A 22,743-nucleotide genomic window follows, 5' to 3' on the forward strand; every position below is an offset into this window, starting at 1 on the left:
AAAGCTTACTTTTAAATATACAAAACAAAATCTGGAGAGCTGAACTTGGAGTTTTACTATAAGCCATAGAGTAGGATATACAATGCATAAGAATTCTTTCTTACCACAAAGTAAAAAATGTCAAACATTCCTTGGCTGGGGAAGGAGCTTAGACAGAAGGCGAGAGGAGAGGTAAGCTTAGGGCCTGCTCCTTTCTCCATGATCCCTCGTCATGTAGAGCACATCTCTTAAACACTATCTGAATATTAATTATTACCATCTAAAATATATTTAATTTTGTGCCTTGTAGCTTATAATTATAAAATATAAGTATATTGATACTGATCATCAACTAAGTCATTGAACAAATAATTATTGAGACCTATTATATTTCAGCCACGAAGAAATAATGCAATAAATTGGGAAATCAGAGCCCTCGTGATTCCCCAGGGAATTTCAAGTCTATTGGAGAGACAAACAAGCTAAAGCCAATTCTATTACCTGGCTTATAATATGTTGCTATACTTCTCTTTATACCGTTACCACTTAGAAGTGAGATTCTAGTCTGCCTTTTTCTTTATGGAAATATAGATTATTAGTAAGGTGTGGTCTATTTGTATGAGCCATAGAAGCTTCTGGAAATCATCCTTTCTTTTTTCATGAGTCAGAAACAGCCCAAGGAAAATCTGTATACTGAAATTTCAAAAAGTACTTGCCAACCGTCAAATGTGATCCAAACAAAGCCGTACTAATATCTACTACTCTATAGTTTGGGCAACTTGGCTGCTAACGTCTAAATCAAATGATGGTAAAATTGGAATCATTTTAATAGAAGGAAAATAACAACAAAAGAGAGCTCAGAAAACCAGGGTGAAAAAGTCAGCCTAGGAAAGGAAAATCATTGTACACTGAAGATACTGTGGCTCTCCTTCGGCACTAGGTCACGTTGGCCGAGGCAATGATGAACTGGACAGCGGACACCCCGTTAGTTTTCTTTGAAGCAGCAGCCATAGAAGCTGGGAGTCATGAAGCTTTCACCGTAGAGAGGTATGGAGGCATAAAGGTTTTGAAAAGATTTTCTGTAATATAAACTGGGATTCCTTCGTTGTCTTCAGTAACATTTCTTTGAAATCATTAAAAGAAGGAAGGATGAGATCTTGTAGGACAGTGAGCACTCAATATATTTGTGGACTACAAAACAGGGGAAAGGTATAAATTATTGAACTTTGAAAGAAAAGACCAAAATAAATGACAATAAAGAGCAAAGACTGGAAGAACAGGGAAATGACCAAGAAGGTAGAAAAAGAGCAGGAAAAGGAGAATAAAGGGAGGAGGGGGCTGGGGGGAGGGAGGAATAAATAATTTTAAAATAACATATTAACCGTGCTTTTAAATGTATGGCAATATTAGAAAATATTTTTCTTTACTTATTCATGCTTTTCTCTAGTTTCTATGATTTCCACAAGAGCATTTGCTCTTTTTAAAATTTTTTTCAATTTTATATGAGAGAATGCACTTAGTCCTCTTATTCCGTAATTTAAACATTCATCTTTTCAATAGCACCGGCCTGGGGTAAGGGTGGTGGGGTACGAATTTGGGAATCGTTTAATAAACTCTTAGTTCCTCAGAGGCATGTTCAAAATATGTGGTCACTTACGTTGTATGATCCACGGATGGCCTGTGGCTTTCTTCCCCGTGATGAATACTGGTTCCGTTACCAAGGCCCCACCTGAATGTGTTTGAATCTTGAATTAAATTTTCTGGAATTGGCTGATACCATTTACACAGGCTTCCTTTTTCAAAGCTGCAAACTTCCATAGCTTGAATAGGATGGAACAAAGACAAGATGAGTTAATCACAATAAATGTGTCAATAAATGGTGATTTCTATCTGCAGGAGCACTTTCTTAGTCTTGGGTTTTTTTTTTTAATTATAATCTAAATTTTAAGCACAATTAAAAAAATTAGCCAAGTGGTTTATATAATGACTAAAAGAGTTTTAAAGAAATCTGGGTGTATTATATTCAAATATCTATAGTAACTGAAATATAGGAATAAATGTATAGAATAAAACATCTCTTTTCAAAAGGAGGTAGGATTTTAATTACCTTCTAAAGCAGCAGTTTAAGCACTGCCAGTCTCTCCTGACATAACACTTACATTGCTTGCATGACCCCCAAGTTCTGATGAATCTATCTCTTTTCCACAATAACATTACAAAGCAAAAAAGCTCAGCTCCAAAGGTGTCATTCCACATTCCAAACTACTTAAGTTCAAAGCAATAAGATTGACAATAACTTTTATATTGGATCTTTCCTTGAAAGTTTTCAATGTTCTTGTAATGATTGTATTCTAATATCACACAAAATTACAAGTCCAGTAGTTTTTTAAATACATAGGTTACGTGTGAAAATGCTCTCTCTCTCTCTCTTTCTCCCTGAAAGCGTTCAGGTGTCTGTCTGTCTGTCTTAAATCCTTCACTACTTGAAGAAAAGATCCAATTCAATTAGTTCTTGTGGATACTATAAAAAGCTTGATGCGCATTCCAGCTTTTAAATGGCATAAACAGTGATGGCATACCACTACCACCACTTAGAAATTTGTGTTCATGATTTTTTTTTTTAAGATTTTTTTATGTTTCCTTTTTCTCCCAAAACCCCCTGGTACACAATTGTGTATTTTTAGTTGTGGGTCCTTCTAGTTGTGGCATGTGGGATGCCACCTCAGCATGGCTTGATGAGCGGTGCCATGCCCGCGACCAGGATTCGAACTGGAGAAACCCTGGGCTGCCAAAGCAGAGTGTGTGAACTTTACCACTTGGCCATGGGGCCAGCCCCTGTGTTCATGATTTAATGTAAAATTTGAGATGGAAATACTCTCTGAAAAAAAGTTATTGTAACCATGACATTCAGGTGTGTTATTTAATCTCTGATGTTAATATTGATCACATAATTGTATTTATGTTGTAAAGGCTTTAGGATTCAATAGAATCCTGTTCTTTATTGTTAAAAAAGATAAGAATTGTAAATGAAAAAAAAAAAACAATCAGATGGCATAAAGTTTCAGCTAAGCAAGATGCATAAGCTCTAGAGATCTGCTTTACAATATTGTACCTATAGTAACAATAATGTATGGTACGCTTAAAAATTTTTTAAGAGGGTAGGTATCATGTTACATTCTTACTACAATAAAAAAATTAGAAATTTATATTGTAAGCCTGTAGATGACAGGCAGATTTATCATAATATGTCACCTTACAATGAGATAGAGGAGGCAAGATCACACAATTTGCTCAAATAAAATGGTGGTAATTTAATCCATGGTTTTAAAAAATAAATAAATATATCCATAATTTAAAAATAATAATTTAATAGTAGACACTCATTCAAGACATTTAAAAAACTTAACTTCCCATCTAATCATAAATGACATCACTAAAATGGCCAAGTTGAACTAAAAAGAAAGTCAGTGTTCGTTAAAGACACTCATCAGGTGTAATTAATTAAACTTTGTGCAAACTTTCACAAACACTACAGCTAATGCATGATCATGAGAGGATCTTAGTCTCTTCCAGTGGGAAAGTCTGAATATCCCAACATCTTTCATTATATTATCTTCCATCTGTGATGCACAATATATTTATATCCCTGGCCAACTTGAGTTAATTACTGTCCCATCTCATTCACAGAAGGAGTCAGCTTTGATTTTATGAGTTTTTTGGTCTGGATTAATTAGTTAATATATTTTGTATTTATATATTAAGAGGCATTTTTTATGAGCTAAAAGAATAAATATGAAGCTTGATTTTAAGTTCTAGAATTTCCTGTCAAGGCTGACATAAGACAAATTAGAATTTCACTATACTCTATATTATCTGTATGTTCTAAGCCCTTAATAATATCAAGACACTTGAGAAATATTACAGTACAGTAAATTCACATATTACTCAATAAAGAGCAGAAAAGGGGAAAAATGACAAAATTTTCAGTCCTTCTGATATTGTGCTTTGCCCATTCAGACACAGATTAATTTTTCTCTTCTCAGACTGTATCTTTGGCTGAGGAGTTCACTTTTAAATTAAATAATTTGCCTTTGATCTATTGTGGAAGAGCTGTGGATTGGCAGGTGCCAGTAAATGAAAATCATCTTTCAACAGGACACAGGTGTTGAAGGGCCTATGCGTGTTAGAATTGGTTTTCTTACAAACTGCATATTTGACATCATATTCATTTCAAATGTGCATTTTGGCAATGGCAAAAATTTGAATGAATTCATCTAATTTGAGGGTGTTATTATGCTTCCTCCCTAAACATTTCTATTTCATGAGTGTGAGGAGTAGAACAGAGACAAATGGGGGATTGGAGAGAAGAGCTAGTAAATGACAGCCTTGGAGCCTAATAAAGTCCATGAAAACAACTGTTTTGAATCTGAAACATTAATTTAAAGACGTTTATCTCTTGTAGAACACAATAGAAGAATGCATGCTGACTCCTAGTGTAATTTTCTATACAAATAGCTTTTATATTAAGAAATTTCTCTAGACTAGGTTGAAAATTTCTACCTAGTACCCTAGGCCATGTTAGTTAGATTATGCTGGTATTTTCTTACCTGTTGCATAGCTGTGTTTAATACAAAATTTAGGAATTCACCTACCACAGGATGACTCATCGGATTTGTCAGGGCAGTCATATCTAAAATCACATTTCTGGACTTTTTCAACACAGTGACCACTGGGCCTGCAAACAAATTCATTGTCTGTACAGTTGTGTGGAGGTAATGTTACTGGAACTGAAGTTTCTGATGGAGTTGGGAGGTCCACTGGCAAATTACCTTAATAAGACATAACATACAGGTTTCATTTAGCAGATTTTCCATTTCCTTAAAGATTTCACAAATCAAGAATTTCTAAGTATGATTTATATTCAACATTATAAAGAATACTTAACAGTATTTGCTAATCTGCTGAACTTCTTTACGTAAGCATGTAAGTTGGGATCTCAGTCTTAGCAATGACAAATACTGCTGGGTATCTTTGATTATAAAAATAGGTGAAGGTGCAGATGGAAGTCATTCAAAAATTATTCACAGCTCACTGAATAAATGGGAGGCTCAAAGACAGGACTTGGAAGATCAGCAGGAGCCACGGGAGTTCCAGATGCTGACATTAGGAACCAGAGTCAAGGTCAGGTTAAACCTTCTAGTCCACCAGGTAAATAAACATTGTTCTCCCACTGCTACAATGAATCTAATATCTCCTTATCTGTGTCATATATTCAAAATTCAAGGTTTCACGAGAGACCCACATCATAAGTATTTACCTAGAAGTATTTAAATAATTAAGATAATTTCTGAAATTACAGAGTTTAGAGGGAATTTAGAAACCTAATTTATACAGTAAGTTATTCAATAAAGATGTATTAATAACATCCCTGTGTCATGTACATGGTAGGTGAAATGTATGCAAAGCCAAATATGTCATTACTGCCATAAAATAGTTTACAGACTAGTGGAAAGGCAGTGAGGTAAATCTTTCATCACAGTTTTGGGATAAGTTTATGATAGAGATTATAACTCCATGGAAGCAAAAATGACACCTATCCTTTTACTCCTGTATTCATAGCACAATTCACAGACCATGGCAGGCACACTATCATTGTGAAATGAGTAGATAGATAGACAGATGTATGGAAAGATGGATGGATGGACGGATGGATGGATGGACGGATGGATAGATGGATGGATGGATGGATAACAGAGTGAATGAATGAATGAAGAGATGGACAGATGGAAATTACAGAGTATTAAGAAAACACAGAAAAAGCACATATCAGATGGGAGATGGGGAAGACTTCCTGGAAAGGTGATGTTTAAACTAAGTTTTTATTTCTAAAGGATGATGAATTGCTGGCTAGATGAAGAAAGGTACAAGGTCTTTTTAGGCACTGAGAAAAGGCTTGTGTGAAGGCAGAGAAATATATCGGCCTGTTGTTTCTGGAATACTGTGAGTGTTTGGTACGGAGAATATCTTGTAAGAATGCATGTGATGGAGTCATTAGATGTGGGACTAGAGAGGAGACAGTTACCAGATCATAAAGACCTAAGTGGGATCAACTTAGCTGTTTGAAATAAATACAAAAAGCTGTGGAGAAATGCCAAGATATAAAATTTCCACTTCAAGAAATACTTTTCTGGCATTAGTGTGGAGAATGACTTGCAGGTGGTTCTGACATGGAGCAGAGAGAACAGTTAAGCTTTTACTTTAATTCCAGGCAACTAATAAACCAAAGCAGAGATGGTTTGTAGGGTAGAAAGCAAAGACCTGAGCAATGTCAAACATTCAGTATCTAAAGAACTGGGGATTTGGGTTCTCTTGGGAATTTGAGGAAAGTCCAATAAATAGCACCTTATTTAACTTAGCTCAAGTTTTGAAGCAATTAAGAACTAAAACTGAAGTGTATGGCAGAGAGTAGATCAAAATATCAACTTTTTACAGATGAAGTTGATACTAAAGAAAATGATCTATATCCGTAAACAAGTGGTCTTCTAAATTGTGAAACTCAGAAATAAACACACTCTCTAAGTTATAACCTGTGCTGGAAACTTCCAACCATCCCTGTATGGGAGCCTACCATTGTGAACTACAGCAAGGAGGAGTTGAGTGAATCTCATGCTTCCTTCAGTTAACTAGCTCAAAAAAGAAAAGAGGAAATTTAGGGACCAGGTGTGCATGCTCAGGCTCTCCTTACAAGCTCAATAATCCATTGTTGCTTTCCCATAGTTTACAGCAGGGTTCACTCCTGGTGTTTTCTTTCTATGGGTTTTAACAAATGCATAATGACATGTTTCCGTCATTACAGTATCGTACAGCATAGTTTCACTGCACTAAAAATCCTCTGCGCGCTACCTATCCATCCCTCTCCCTAATCCCTGGCAAACATTGATTCTTTTACTGTCTCCATAGTGTTTCCTTTTCCAGAATGTCATATGGTTGGAATCATGCAGTATGCAGCCTTTTCTGATTGGCTTCTTCCACTTAGTAATATGTATTTGAGTTGACTCTACGTCTTTTCATGGCTTAAAAGCTTGTTTCTTTTCAGCACTAAATAGTATTCATTGTCTGATGTATCATAGTTTATTTATCCGTTCTCCTACTGAAGGCCATCTTGGTTGACTGAGCATCTTTTCACATGCTTATTTTCTGTCTGTTTATCTACTTTGATGAGATGTCTGTTCAGATTTTTGCCCATTTTTTAACCTGGCTGTTCATTTTCTTTTTGTTAAGCTTAAAGAGTTATTTGTATATGTTAGATAACAGTCCTTTATCAGATATCTCTTTTGCAAATATTTTCTCCCAGTCTTTGGTTTGTCTTCTTCTCTTGACAATGTCTTTCACAGAGCAGAAGTTTTTAGTCTTAATGAAAGTTCAATTTATCAATTATTTCTTTCATGGATCATGGCTTTGGTAGAGTATCAAAAAAGTCATCACTATAATCAAGGTCATCTAGATTTTCTTCTATGAAATCTTAGGAATTTTATAGTTTTGCATTTTATATTTAGGCCTACAATCCATGTTGAGTTCATTTTTGTGAAGGGTGTAAAGTGTGTCTAGATTTATTTTTTTACATGTGGATGTCTAATTGTTCCAGCACCATTTTTTGAAAAGATTATCTTTTCTCCATTGTATTGCCTTTATTCTTTTGTCAAACATTAGTTGACTATATTTATCTGGGTCTATTTTTGGCTTTCTATTCTCTTCCAATGATCTATTTCTCTATTCTTTTAGCAATAACACAGTCTTGATTACTGTAGCTTTATAACAAGTCCTGAAGTCAGGTAGTGTCAGTCCTTCAACTTTGTTCTCCTTCAACAATGTGTGGCATATTCTGGGTCTTTTGCCTCTCTATACATACTTCAGAATAGTTGTTCCATATTCACAAAATAACTTGCTGAGATTTTGATTGGGATTGCATTAAATCTATAGGTCAAGTTAGAAAGAACTAACATCTTGACAATAATGTCTTCCCTCATGCATGTTTTTTTTTTTGTTTTTGATGAGGAAAATCGGCCCTGAGCTAACATCTGTTGTCAATCTTTCTCTTTTTGCTTGAGGAAGATTGTCCCTCAGCTAAATCTGTGCCAATCTTCCTCTGTTTTTTATATATGGATGCCACCACAGCATGGCTAGATGAGCGGTGTACAGGTCCGCACCCGGGATCCAAATCTGCAAATCCCAGGCCACGGAAGTGAAGCATGAGAACTTAACCACACTGCCACCAGGCTGGCCCACCTCATGCATGTTTTTGTATCCTTATCTCAAATATATATTTTCTATTTAAGATATACACTATCATTTTGTGACTTAGAAAATTTTATATAAATATTATTTATCATCTTCTTTTGAACTTGCAATTTTTTTCTCAACATATTTTTGAGTTTATCTCTATTGATACATGCAGAATTAATTCAGTCAATTTAACTGCTTGAGGGTATTCAATTAAGTGAATACCCAGAGTTAAAAACTGATTGTATGAATAGTCTGCAGCTGGTGTATTTCTTCTCAAGCGGGACAGTAAGATTTTTTATACATTTTTCTTATTATAAAGTGTGCTACAATGGACATCTTAGCACTTTTCCCTTCCAGAGTATTTTCAAGACAAGGAAGCTTGAAATAAAATTGTAGTTATAGGGTATGTGACCGGTCAACTTAATTGTTTTCAAAAGTGTTTTTGCCCATTTCAACCCAGAAATGTGTGCATTTCTCATATTCTCATATTCCAGCCAATACTTGACATTATCAGATTTTATAAATGTTTGCCTGTGTAATGGGACTGAAATAATAATTCCTTGAAATTTTAACTTGTATTGCCCTAATTATTGAGACATCCTTTTATAATTTTAGGGGCCACTCAGGTATCTTATTCCAGCTTTTGACTAATGTTCACATCCCCTCCTCTTTTTTTCTATTGAATTCATTGTCTTTTTCTTATTAATTTACATGTTTATATCTATATACTCTATACTAATCCTCTGTCATTTGTCTATGTGACAAATATTTTCTCCTAGTCTACGATACATCTTTTCATTTTGTGTGGTCCTTCAAAATAAAAAAATTCTAATTTTAATGTTTTTAATTTATAAGTAATTTCCTTTATGGTTTGTGCTTCAAAGTTTCACTGAAAAAAAAATCCTCCTTGTTCTAATATCATAAATATATTTTCCATAATTTTCATAAATTTTGATAGTTTCACTTTTCCCATTTAGATCTTTACTCCATCTGGACTTTATTGTTATCTATTGTCTGGGATAAGAATCTAAATTCAACTTTTTTCATATGAGTGGCCAATTTCTGATCTATTAATCTATTGAGCAACTCAAACTTTTCTCACTTATTATTTTATATTTTATTATGAAATGTGTTATACACACATAAAATTGGATATAAATATATGCCTGGTTTAAAGAATAATAATAATAAAAAGAATCTCCATAAATCTATCATCTAGCTTATGAAATTAAAATTCACAGAGTTTTGTACCCTCCAATGTTTCCCTGCTGATTTCATGCCCTCATTGCCATCTCTCCAGGTTAGCAGTACACTGAATTTTGTGTTTTTAATTTTTTTGCTTTCATTTGCTTTTACCATTTTTCTCATTTGCATATAGACCAAATAATCTCTTATAGTTTCTATTTATTAGATCATTATGTGATTAAATGAGTTAACATTGTGAAATTATTAGAATGGTGACTGTATACATGGAGCCCCATGTAGGTCTTTTTAAATAAATAAAATGTTATTCAGATTTGAAATTTAGGTTTATGAACTCACTCTCTATATAATCTTCTGCAACTTGATTTTTTTCTGAATGTTGTGCATTCATCCGTCCATGTTAGTGGGTGCTGTAGTAGTTCAGTTATTTTGATGGCTGTATAATATTTCACTCTATGAATATGTTATTTAGCCTTTCTATCATCAATGATCTTTGAGTTGATTCTGTTTGAAGTTTTGTTTGTTTGTTTTGTATACTTCTCCCAATGTATCTAAGAGTAAAATAGTTTGGTCACAGAGAACACACAACTTTAACTTTACTCGATAATGCCAAACTGTTTTCCAAAGTAATTGTATCAATTTTTATACTTTTCAGTAGTATAGAAATACTCTGGTCATATTACATACTCATCATCCATTGGTATATCTACATTCACCCATGTGTTTGCCATTTTCTTTGCTGTCTATCCCTTTTGCCTCTCAGCCCTCGTTTAGCTCATGTGTCTCTTTCTGATGTTCACATTTACATAGTTAATTGGTAAGAGTCTAGCAGAGTAAAATTATTCTTGATTTGTCTGTGGATGTTATCCTCTGAATGCCTTTTTTCACTCTCATTCCTGAAAGAGTTTTGCTTTGCTCTAGACCAAGAGTTATTATTTCTCAGAACTTTGAAAATAGGATTCAACTGTCTTCTGACTTCCATTCTTGCTGTTGTGAAGTCAGCTATCAGTCGAATTATAGTTCTTTTTAATTGTATTTTAATCTCTGGCTGTTTTAAACATAATTTTCTCTTTCCTTTGTTGTTAGTCTAACTCATTTCTGTGAGTCTAGACCTGGATTTATTCTTATTATAATATTTTGGATGAAGTTCACTAGGCTTCTTAAATCTATGCCTAAAATTAATTCTTAGCCAATATATCTTTGAAAATTGCTTCTCCTCCATTTTCGTCATTCTCTCCCTAGAACTCCATTACCTTTTATGATCTCTCCTTCAAGTAAATCTCTCTCTCCCATTTTCCTTCTCTATATCCATATGCTGCACTCCAAAATTTCTTTGTAGCTATTTTCCAGTTAACTAATCACAACATTGATATCTTTCAGCTATTTGATTCATCCACTGAGATTTTTATTTCATTGATTTTATTACTCACTTCAAGAAGGCCAATATTTTTCCAAAGTTTTCTTTCTTTTTTAACCATTTAATCCTATTTTCTTAGGGCTTAGAATCCTTTAACATTTTTAATTATTTGTTTATTAGTTTTCTGTTGGCATAACAAATTTCCATGAGCCTTAGAAGTTTAAACCTATAAACACTTAGTATCTCACAATTTCTGTGAGTGTGAAATGCAGAAGAAGCTTGGCTTGGTAGTTTGATTTAGGGTCTCAGAAGATTGCCATCAAGATGTCAGCAAAGGCTGTAGTCATTAGAAGGCTTGACTGGGGCAGGGGATCTGCTTCTAAGGTGGCTTGCTCACATGCCTGGGCAGTTAGTGCTTCTGCTGGCAGGAATTCTCAGTTCCAGAACTCTCTCCATAGGGCTGCTTGAGTATCCTCTTGACATGGTGTCTGGCCTCCCCCAGAGTAAATGATCCAAGAGAAGACAGTGGAAGTCTAGCTTTGGAAATCACACACAGTCATTGCCACATGGGTCATTAGTTGCACGCATCAGTCCTCAATGTGGGAAGGGCCTGGTACACAGGGCATGAATACCAAAAAGTGGGGATCATTGGGGGTTATTTTGGAGGCTGGCCACTATAATTTTCTGTGCTTGATTTTTCTTTTTGTGAGAATCCTTTATCATCTAGTTTGTAGAAGAGTCCTTCTACGGCAACTTTGAATTGTTCCTTTTAGAACTTGACTGGTACCCCGGGCTAGGGTACCCTAGAGGTATATCCCTCTTGCCCTCCTTTCCCTTTTCCTTCTTCTCATCCATCCCATATTCTGTTACTCCCTAACTCTGGCAGTCACATTATGCTTTCTATTCTATTTTTCCACACTCTCTTTGTTTCTCTCACCTGAGAATTTCTCTTTTTTAAGCTCAGCTTAATGTTTAAATAAATAAACGTCGTATTTGACATTTCTAGGTATACGTAGACTTAGTGTTTTCAGATCATTCGGTCTGCCATATTATCAAAACCAGTAGTCTTAACTGCATCTTTAAGCTTGGTTTCAATTCAAACTAAGAAAGAGTCTCCCTTAAGAAGAAACCATGGACATGAGTGGATGTCTTAGAAAAAGGAAGTTGATGCGCTGATACTCAGGGAAAACAGAGACAATTCATTTTCTATCTCAGAAATGATCCAAGAGTGGTAGGTAAAAGAACCACTACAGTCATTCACTGCATAACGATGTTTTGGTCAACAACAGACTGTGTATACAATGGTGGTCCCATAGATTAATACCATATAGCCTAGGTATGTAGGAGGCTATACCATCTAGGTTTGCATAAGTACTGCAGGGGAAGAAGAAATTTTCCTCTACCCTCTAAGTTCTTATGGATGGTCTAGAAATTAAATCGACATGAGACTGATTAACAGGAGAAAAACAAATAAAAGATTAATAACATGTATACACAGGAAAAATCCAGGAAAACCAAGTAACTCATCAAAATGGCCAAAGCCTTTATTTTTAATACTCTCCTTAGCTAAAGACAAAAGATGATGTTGCAGGTGGGGAAAGTCAGGGACTTCAACGGGAAGGAAGGCAATTCACAGGTAGAGAAAAAGGAGAAAATGTTTGGAAAACTAGTGTTTGGCCACACGGAAACAGAAGAACACAGAGGGAAGCCCAATAAACAGGTTTATCTAGGTTCCTCCCTGTCTACCACCTAGTTCATGTTATGCTAAAGTGATAGCTTGCCTCCTGAGATAGTTTTTTTTTAACCTGAATTCTTTTAGGCAGTTAAGGGGAAGGTAAGAAGAAAACTTTTTGATTCTTTTGTTTCTTAAAAACAATCAGCCTAAAATAATCCTCATGTTAAAGAGACACACTTTTGTGGTGGCAAATTTTGTTCTCTTCAGTACACTCCATGATGTTCACACGACAAAATCACCAAATGATGCATTTCTCAGAATGTATCCCCATCATTAAGTGACACGTGACTGTACTCTAAAAAGAAATCGTAAGATTCTAAAATTATTTGTCCTTTCCCGTTAATCTTTGTTATTTTACCAGAATGAGAAAATCTTAAAAACCAAATAAGTCCAATATGTTTGTATTTTAGAGCATCAAAAGAGCGAATTGATAAAAAGTATTTCTTACTCTGGAGTCAAACTTTGGAAATGGTGGTGTTTGTAACTGGGAAGATGGAATTATACCTGATTCCTTGGGATCTGCCTTGCAGAAGTAAAACAAAGCTCAGGGTGCAAAGATCAGGGTGCTAGCGTGGTTGGGTTCTTAGTGAGGGCCCTCTTCACATGGCCTTCCTTGGTGTGTGCACACAGAAAGAGATCTCATGTCTCTTCCTCTTCTTATATGAGCCCTAATCTCATCATGAGGTTGGCACCTCCATGACCTAATCTAACCCTAATTACCTCCCAAAGATCCCACCTCCAAATGCCATGACATTGGGAATTAGGGCTTCAACACAAGAATATTGGGGGGATACAAACATACAGTCCATAGCAAAGCTTATAATTTTGTGTTTTTTTTGTGTACCATTGCATAGAAAGTCTAGAATTGGTAGCAATGATACAGTTAAGTCTCTTTAAACAAAAAGCACTAAAAGTTTTGTAGCTGAAACAAAACTGCAAAGGTGAAATGCAAATGACTGAAGTTTGCACTCACTAGGAAGCAGAGATTAGTCCGGTTTGATCTGATCTTCTTCCACAGTCCTGAGCCACAGGGAAACCAACCCACCTACACACCTGTCATTCTAAGTAGATGACTCAGGCTCCCGATGGACTCAGTGTTCCAACTCCTTGCTCTGTGATTTCCTTGTCACAGATATGATATAATTCATGCTACACTAATATAATCTTTCTGATAAAAGAGATTTTCCAACTTGTTTTATACCAGACTTCCTTCCCTACACCACTCCCATACTGTCAATTAGGCAAATAAAACCAATATTCTAACATCTCTAGTGTTTGATAAATTATTACCAGCTTTAGACATATCTTAACTGTGGGAATTACCTGATAATATGCACAGTTGTTCTTTATTTATCTCCAGGTAACAATACATATGTTCTTCCTGTGACGTCTGACTTTAAGAAAAAGATTTAATTTAAAAATCTAAAAGTCTACTTGAGGTTTAAACATAATCAATCTTCAGAAAATTGAAAATTTGAAATATCTATAGCTCCAGGGGAAAAGTGTACATTTTTCCTGTTGCACTTAATGCAATAACAGAGTTATACCCACAAGCTAAAACAAGTACATTCAGCTTGATCGTACTGAAGTGTCTGTATTATTTCTACTTTCTAGGAGAGTAGATTTTATTAAAATATTGCTGTTCTTTCGACATAATTTATAACAACTGGACCACAGCTGTTGCCATATATTATATAGTGACTTTTTTTCCCTGTCTCCAATAGCAAGTCAGCTCTTTTTGAAATATTTTTGTTTTAACATACATTCAATGAAATTTTCCAGGTAGCACAAGGTATTTTCCATCTTTACAGACTTCACACTATATTTGAAAGTGACTACAAATAGACAAGTAGCAGCTGGGTAATTTTCAAGCTAACATCTACGTTTTTAAGAGCCTCATACATTTTGACTATTTAGCATTTCCCTCAATTAAAAGATGACAAAATTTAAAAGTTTTAACTTTAAAACAGGTTAAGTTAGTTATTTGTCCAAGTTTATTTTCTAGAAACACAATAAAAATACTAAGTAGGCTGGACATAGGCTTTGGTCAATTTTTTTCCTACGTATATGCGAAGTCACTTTGCAAGACTACAGCAAAGATGCTAAAACCAGAATATTTAAGTTTGCAATCACTGAGTCTCAAATTTCCTGATTTTTGCCTTGAAGACTTCTATTAAATTGGAAATATTTCCAATAATTTTGTATTTTCTTCAGAGTATATATTTCCTTTAGAAAAATAAAGAAGAACCTCTAAACAGAGTGCTTTCATGTACTGTATTATTTATTTTGAGACAAATACAATGGACACACCAAACAGCTTAGTATTATAAGGTGAAAAGCTGCAGGTGATATCTTAAAAGTGAAGACAAAGTACACACTTTTCCCCGGGCCTTTTTATTCACACTGAAACAAACATTACTCTTTGCAGAAAGAAGAGAGACTTGAAAAGCATTTATAAATAAAGCTGGTGAGAAACTAAGGCTAATGAGGAGGGATGCCAAAAACTCAATCAACTCAGTCGGTTTGACAACCACAAAAATCATTCAGCAGGTGGCAGAAGACATCATAAAAATTGTTGCTAAGTATCCTATAAATAATTACCATAGTTTCCCAATTTTAAGCCATCATCAGTTGCAACATACGCCAATGACTTAGTAAACAACTTTCCTGGGAAAAATAAAACACTAATACGCTGGATACTGATATTCATTCTAATAATTAATAACTCTAGTAAATAATAATTCTAATATGCATGCTTAATTCTGAAATTTTACAACAGGATGAAAAGTGCATGAGCAATTTTTTTCAGTTTGCAAACAATATGTCATGATGCCATGTAGTCATGACTTTATTTTTCCAAATAACTCAGCTACCTCACCAAACATCTTTGATGTAAGAAAGAAAACTGTCATATACGTTCTGCTGGAGGTAACATACTTCTTGCTTTTCTCATGTAGGATAGAAAGAGTAATGTGAAACAGATACTTCCTTTGGGACACTTGTCTTTTAATATGAATATCTGGCAACATTCTTTACTTAATCATCTCCTCTGAAGGTCTGATTCAAGGTGAGAGGAAAGCTATTTAACTTTGCCATCATTCTTCATCATTATCTGCTCCGAGAATGGACAATATCATCATACACTGATGCAAAGAATCAAAGGATTCTATTGCATGGTTAAGTTTGCCTACTTTCCCTAAAAATGCAATTAATTTTGCCTAAAATGTCTTTTCTTTCCTAGATTAGGTTTAACTAAGAGTCTATATCATCAAAGGATTAAAACAAAGGAAGCACAATCCAAAATTGAGAACAGATTTGAAAATTGTTAGAAACAACTAGAAGTTAGAAAATGAGAAAGAGTTGACCTGCAAGAGCAAACAATGATGTTTTAGGACAAAGTGAAAAGAAACTAAGTTTATTGCCTAAAAACTATTGGGGAAAAAAAATAAAAGTTTGTGGTCAAAAAGCTTACCTTTCCAGTCAATGCTGTCTTGAACCAGGGTCATGGCAGAGGTAACAGAAAAAACAGAACAGATGTGAGAAGTATTTTGGAGTTGGAGTTAGTAGGATTTGGAGGTGGGCAAGTTTAAGGGGAGAGCCAAGGATGACTGTGGAATTTCAATCCTGGGTTGCTAGAGAATACTAATGTCATCAAGGCAGGCATAGGGGAAAGAAAGGCTGATTTTGAGTTAATAGGTAAAAAGGAAATAATCTACTCCACTTTAGTCACTTTTATAATATAAAATAAAAATTACAGGTAATGTACAAATCCACACTTTGGGGATTAGCTCAGCCTTTTGTGTTTGAGTATATATTTTTTCAGTTTTTATTAGTTTTGTTTTGTTTTATCAGCCAAGGAGGAAATGTGCTGTAGATAAATAATCAGTTTATACTAAAAGCAAATCAATGTCTGTAGGTGAACCAAGGAGCTCTAATCCCACCACAGCGAACATGGTGTCGTGAAAAAAAATTGACTGATAATCATCAAGAGGAATACTGTTATTGAGCCAGTTTTTTATTTTCATTTTCATCTTATGGCAAGATTACATCAAATTCCCTTATGAAACCTATGCCTATAACAGGCTTTGTGGTTTCAACCCAACATTTCTTTTGTTTTGAAGCCAGCATGAAAACCACACAGTTCAGACACTTTTTAGAATTCCATATTTTTCTTCCCAAGCTTCAAGCAGAAAATCAGTACTAATGGTCTGTGACTGATATTCCACATCTCTGCCTTTGTTTCTGGCAGCTCTTCTCCCTCCAACTTGGAAACATCAGCCACAGAATGTATTTAGCTGGATAATTGGTTCAGCAACAGTACAAATGGTGACTTGTGCTGCCTCTCTGGTTTTTCTTTTTTTCGGTCTTCTGTGCCACTTGGGTCACAGTGATTCTCCCTAAGCTCAGAGTGGAAGGCAATTTGGGAGAAGCTCTGACCATTGAAATCAGACACGCTTAGGTAAAAATCCTATTCCTGTCCTCAATTGTGTATTCTCCTCCAGGTCACTTATTCTCCTTAAGTTTAATTTTTCACACTTGCAAAATCGAAATTGGATTCTCTTCCTTGTGAAGTTAGCGTATTTGATGAGCAGCATAACAGTGGTTAACACTATGGGCCCAAGAAGCAGATGTCATATTCTGCCATATGGTTAGGTAGCCTTTGCCAGGTATCTCCTTCTCAGTTTGCTCCATAACATGGGGAAAACAAAGGCATCAATCCTATTCAACATTCAACACCCATTCACCAATGATGGGCCAGGCACTATTCTAGACTCCTAAAAGGTGATAGGATTATATGACATGATATATAGAGCAGTAGATGGTATTATTGTGCCCAGTTATAAGCTACCTCTCATATAAGGATTTTCTGTATTCCCTACTCTTGCCAAGCTCCCTGTCCATGGAGAATAATCCAGGCCTCATTATTAGGCTTAATCACGTGGTTCACTCTGACCGATGGACTTAAGCAGACATGATACATACCATGTCCCAACAGAAGTTTTAAGTGTGCTTTCTTTTTCCAACCCTCTGACTTGAGAACAGACTGAGTCAGATAGACACTTGGTCCTTCAGCCTTGGTCCCAGACAGGACACATGGAACAGAGATACACAGCTTGGGGCTACATGGACTTATAAAGAGCTATGAACAAGAAATACATATTTTTGCTGTTATTGTTATATGCCAACCCACACACTTAAGAGCAAGAAATAAATGCTTATGGTTTCAAGCCACTGAAATTTGGCTTCCAAGAAAAGCTGACCGACACATAACATAGTATCTTGCATAGACATGTACTTAATGTTTTAGCAATACTAATAACTAAAATATATAAGAAAAGTATATAACACACTTAAAAAGATATAGACATCTCTCCATCTCCCCACCCATCCATCCAACAGATGTTTACTTAGTACTCTTAAGTACCACATACTATTTAAGCTGCTGGAGATAAGGCAGTGTGCAGGTAAAATCTCTGCTCTTACGCAGCTAACACTATTGTGGGAAAAACAGAAATTTAACTATATGGGGGATAGGCGTTATGGAGAAAAATAACACAGCAAAAGGAGATAGAAAATATCAGATAAGGAAGAGACTCTGTGTGAGTGTGTGTGTAGTGTTCAGAGAAGGCTTTGCTAAAGAAGAAACTTTTGAGCAGAGGCATAAATGGGTTAGAGAACTCCAGGACTAGCTGAGGGGCCTTGTACTTGAGAGAAGTCAAATAGAGGCACAGGGGTGGGGGCAAAGTCAGAGAGCTACAGGGGGTCAGTTGTTTGCTCCTTGGGAGCAATTGGAAGAAGTTCAACTTTTGCTCTGAATGAGATAAGATGCCATGGGAAGACTGATGATCCGGTGACATAATCTTATCTAAGTCTAAAAAGGATCATTCTGGCTGTTGTTTTGAGAATAGATTATATGGCTCAAGGGTAGAAGCAGAGAGATTATTTAAAAAGCAACTGCAATAATCCATGCAGAGACAATGGTGGCTTGGGGGAGTAGTGAGAGCAATAAGACATAGTGGACTTTGGATATATCTGAAGCTGGTGGCTGACCAGATTTGTTAATGAAGAATAAGCAACTAGAAATAAACTGTCATTTACTAACATATGGAGGCGTGGAAGAATGGCAGGATTGAGGGGCAACTGGTAAGCAAGAATTTACTTTCAGACATTGAGAAGTAAGGGAAACTTGTTCAATTCTGACTTCCTTCTTCCTGGCTTTCCACAGAGGGACTGGCTTTCTGCAGAGTTCCGTGGAAACCAATACACACAGTGATTAAGATAATTAATCCTGCCAGAGTGATGAAGTGGAGGATCAGAGCTGTGTTACCTAACAAGGGAAAGAACTGGAATCCATCCCTCTGATTATATCTGAGAAGAGGCTGGTACTCGTCTGACCAACAACACTATGGTGATAGAACAGGGCTGGAGGTTAAGTTTTCAGCATATGAAAGTGCTCTCTACATGGATCATTGCAATTGCTTTTTAAATTACCCAGTCCCTGATCTCTGATAACTCCAGCAAGGAGACTGTGCTCCCCCTTGTCAAGCAACTTAATAGCCTCCAGCTTCAGTGCCAGAATCATCCTCCAAGAACCTGATATCCAGTCCTACTAGATCACTATGCACTGCCCAGAATGATTTTTCCCTGGGATGTATTTGTTTCAGGTTATTTTCCCTGTTGTCTTTGAGATGCCTATCAGACATCTAAGTTGAGATGCTGAGTAAGTGCTCAGTACGTAAGTTTGGAGTTCAGCCGAATGGTTGAGGAGGGAGAGAGAAATCTGGAAAACATGTATTAGTGTTTTAAAAGAAATCTAAAATATGGAGAGGAAATGGTTGAAAACAATCCTTAGGAATATTTAAAGCACAGCCTAAGAATAAAACTTCACTGAAGGTGATTGAGAGGTTAAAAAAGTCTCCAAAATAACTAATGGTAAGGCAAACAGTTTGGTTATTATAATCTCCCAAATATAATGAAATTACAGTTTAACTTCAGACGTGATTTCCTAATATTTTGCATGTGATGAGACATAAACACAACCGATCCAACCCTCTTTACCATGTTTTCAAAGATTTGAAGACTAATTACCAGCAAAGATTTACAGGAATTGTTTCTAGGGTTAATATATTTGAGAGAATAGAAATGAAGGTATTTTGGAATATTGATTTCTTTGGCAGTTTTTTCAAATAACAAATTTGAAAATACTCATCTATTGAAATATTCTTCCTTACCAGGGTAGAGGGCACAGTTCATAAATGACAAATCATCAATTGCAATGTCTCCAGTGAAGCCATCTCCCACTGAAGCCTCCACCAAAATCTAAGAAAAACAGAAGAAATTTGCTGTCATTGGAGGAAATTAATTTATGGGATCTCATGGTTGTAAAGAAATTCAGAGTTTACTTAAAGAGAACTCTCTTCTGAACCATTAAAAAATACTTTGCAATAATCTCCAAAAGTAGGCACCTCGTCTTGACCTAAATTCTTCTAGTAACAGGAAGCTTCATACTTTATTGGGCCCATTATACCTATGAAGCCCATTCTGTTTACAATGAGTTTTGATTTTCTGAAATTTCAATACATCAGATCAATATCTAATTCCCTATAACTTTCAACCATGAGTTCTAGACTTGCCCTGTTTTCTTCCAATCTTTTAAGCATTTGAAGGCAAATTACTGTTTGCTTTCCCACCTATCCCTTGGTAGTTCATCTGTTTCCAAGCTTAAACCTCTTCATGCCTTAAGAAATCCAATTTGCGGCCAGAGGTGCTTCCTAGAATGTACATTTAAGAGCTTTAAAATTTTTCTCACATCGACCTTCTTCTGTAACACTTTGTGAAAGTGGCTAATAGTTATTAGATCTCCTTCAGAACCACATTAATCACCGTGAACTCTGATGACACCCGTGCTGCTATAGGGGCTGCAATCCACCAAAACTCCAGCAAAAGATGAAATACTGACGAACCACTCTAGGACGTGGCAAACTGTGATTAGGGCTGAGATTTACTATAATGGAATTAATCGTGATGAATCATTTTAATACTTATGCAAATAGGTTGCATACTTACTAGGAATTCCTTACTAGGAATTTAATAATGAAGAATTTTAAGCAAAATCAAACTTAAAAGTCATGTTCCTGTTTTCCACCATTTTATGTAAATATGTTTCAGTTTCATTTTTGCTCGCAAATGCTATATGTGGGAATGGAAATTTTACTTCATTTTTCAAATTCTATCTTCCATTAAAAGTGGTCTTGTACATTATTTATTGATGGGCTAGTTAAAGAGAGAAAGTTTTAAAAGGTCAAATGACTGACCTCAAACCTGTGGACATCTTCCTCCAACTTTCTAGTCTTCCTTGAGGACGACTAGGATTTTCTCCCTGATTTGTCACTGAGGAAATGAATCACCTTGGGAAAGGTTTATTCATCTAACTAATGGGCAAATAGAGCCCATCTAATATGTCCTGAGAAACATTTAATGGTGCCATACAGGAAGGGTTTTGCTGCTTTGCAATGGATCACTCCAAACATAAAATGCATTCTTCTTTTCACCACCAGCGTGATTCAAAGAAATAGTACAGGCAGAGAAAACAAAATGCAGAAAGAACAGTCAGTACAAAATCATACAATTCTTCTAATAAACAAAAGCCAGCAGTCAGAATTTGGCAAAACATACCGTAAGAAAATATGTTTTGTTTTATAGAAAAAAAGACTGAACTTGGATGAACAACAGGAAAAAGGCATAAGCAATGACTAATTAATTACTAATAAATTCCTTAGATCCATATATGTCTACCCCACTGCAATACAACATAGAACATGCTAACAAAAGGCTCAGAAGATGCAAGAAGAAAATGCAGATAAATAAGAATAAGCACTATTGACTTGGCTACATTGCTTATGATTATCTTAGTTTATTAACGAGAAGGGATAGAAAAGTGACATCAGAATCCCAAAGTTAATGGAAAGCATAGTGACTGTACATATAAATATCTGTATGCTAACTTTAGGGATATGTATAGACATACATAGCTCCATTTGAGTGTGTAAACTTAGCTATTCCAAAGTATTTCTTTTGTCGTCTTTACGTAGTCACAAGTTAAAGAATTCACCATTTATGAAAATTAGAAATTTTCTCCTTTGTGGGCCACACCAGGTAAGCAGCATTTCTGAGTGGATGCTGTCTACACAAGGCTTATCTGTACTAGAGTTTACTTCACATTACATGATGAGCATTTTGATATTGCTTCTACAGCACTCAATGCCAACGGGAAGACAGAAATAATCAAGACAGAAGATAGTTGGGTCTTGCTCTAAGGCATAATTTAATCATAATTTTTACCAAGATATCTTCAATTTCTAAACCCTCTAAATTTTAGCATGCTTGAGAAATAATGAACAACAGTTTCAAATTGAGATACTAAAAATGTCTAGTTGTATATATAATTGCAGTCTCAGCCTTGTTTGAATACTTAAGTAAGCCAGTCTTTTTTTAAAAAAAAAACCTACTTGATAACAAACCACATCTTGAGAAAAAGTTATGAATGTTAAGGTTTACTTCTACTTTTGTCCTATATTTAATTTAGTCTTGCAAAAAGCTTTGCAAATTATCCCCTGAAATTAGACCTAAGAAAACAGTCACAAAAAGACCAAACCAAAGTGTCTCTATTCTACAAAATTCACTTTCATTTCCGGTGTTTTTCCAGAATAAATGGAAGGATATTAAAACACAAACATTATTGCATGAAAGGCAGTATTGCCTTTCTGAAAATTAGAGAAGCCAAATTTCACTCCTAAGTTTCATTAGTACTTTTCTGAATGACTTAAAGGGCAATTGAAAATCCAGCTTTGCTCTAAATGACCTGCATTACCTGTAGAGGCCAATTCTACTTACACCAGAAATATCACAGGCTTGGAAATCATGAAGGAATCCAGCTCCTCTATGTTGTTCTTTTCATGGACTCCTGCATGCTTCAAATAAAGATGGAGTGGACTTGTCAACTACATTGGACTTTCAGTTCTAATATAACCAAAGACTCAAATATGAATAAAGCTTTGGAGACTTGCCTGAACTCATTTTTCTGAATATTTAGGAAACTGTGAATTATTGACCAAAATGTCTAAATGATATGGAAACTACTGTCATCATGTATATGCAAGACAATTTAATCATAATTTTTACCAAA

General features: G+C 35.4%; 1 protein-coding gene across 1 annotated transcript in view; it reads right to left on the minus strand.

The window, feature by feature from the left end:
- Positions 1–22,743, minus strand: part of MALRD1 (MAM and LDL receptor class A domain containing 1) — a 650,667-nt gene that overhangs the window by 440,511 nt on the left and 187,413 nt on the right. Inside the window, exons 20-22 of the mRNA XM_070500958.1 lie at positions 19,790–19,877; positions 4,632–4,808; positions 1,637–1,799 (exon numbers count right to left, since the gene is read on the minus strand). Coding sequence (XP_070357059.1) covers positions 1,637–1,799; positions 4,632–4,808; positions 19,790–19,877 — 428 coding nt within the window. The remainder of the gene's footprint in view (positions 1–1,636; positions 1,800–4,631; positions 4,809–19,789; positions 19,878–22,743) is intronic.

The sequence above is a fragment of the Equus asinus genome, chromosome 29, assembly GCF_041296235.1.
Source record: "Equus asinus isolate D_3611 breed Donkey chromosome 29, EquAss-T2T_v2, whole genome shotgun sequence".
Classification (NCBI taxonomy): Eukaryota; Metazoa; Chordata; class Mammalia; order Perissodactyla; family Equidae; genus Equus; species Equus asinus.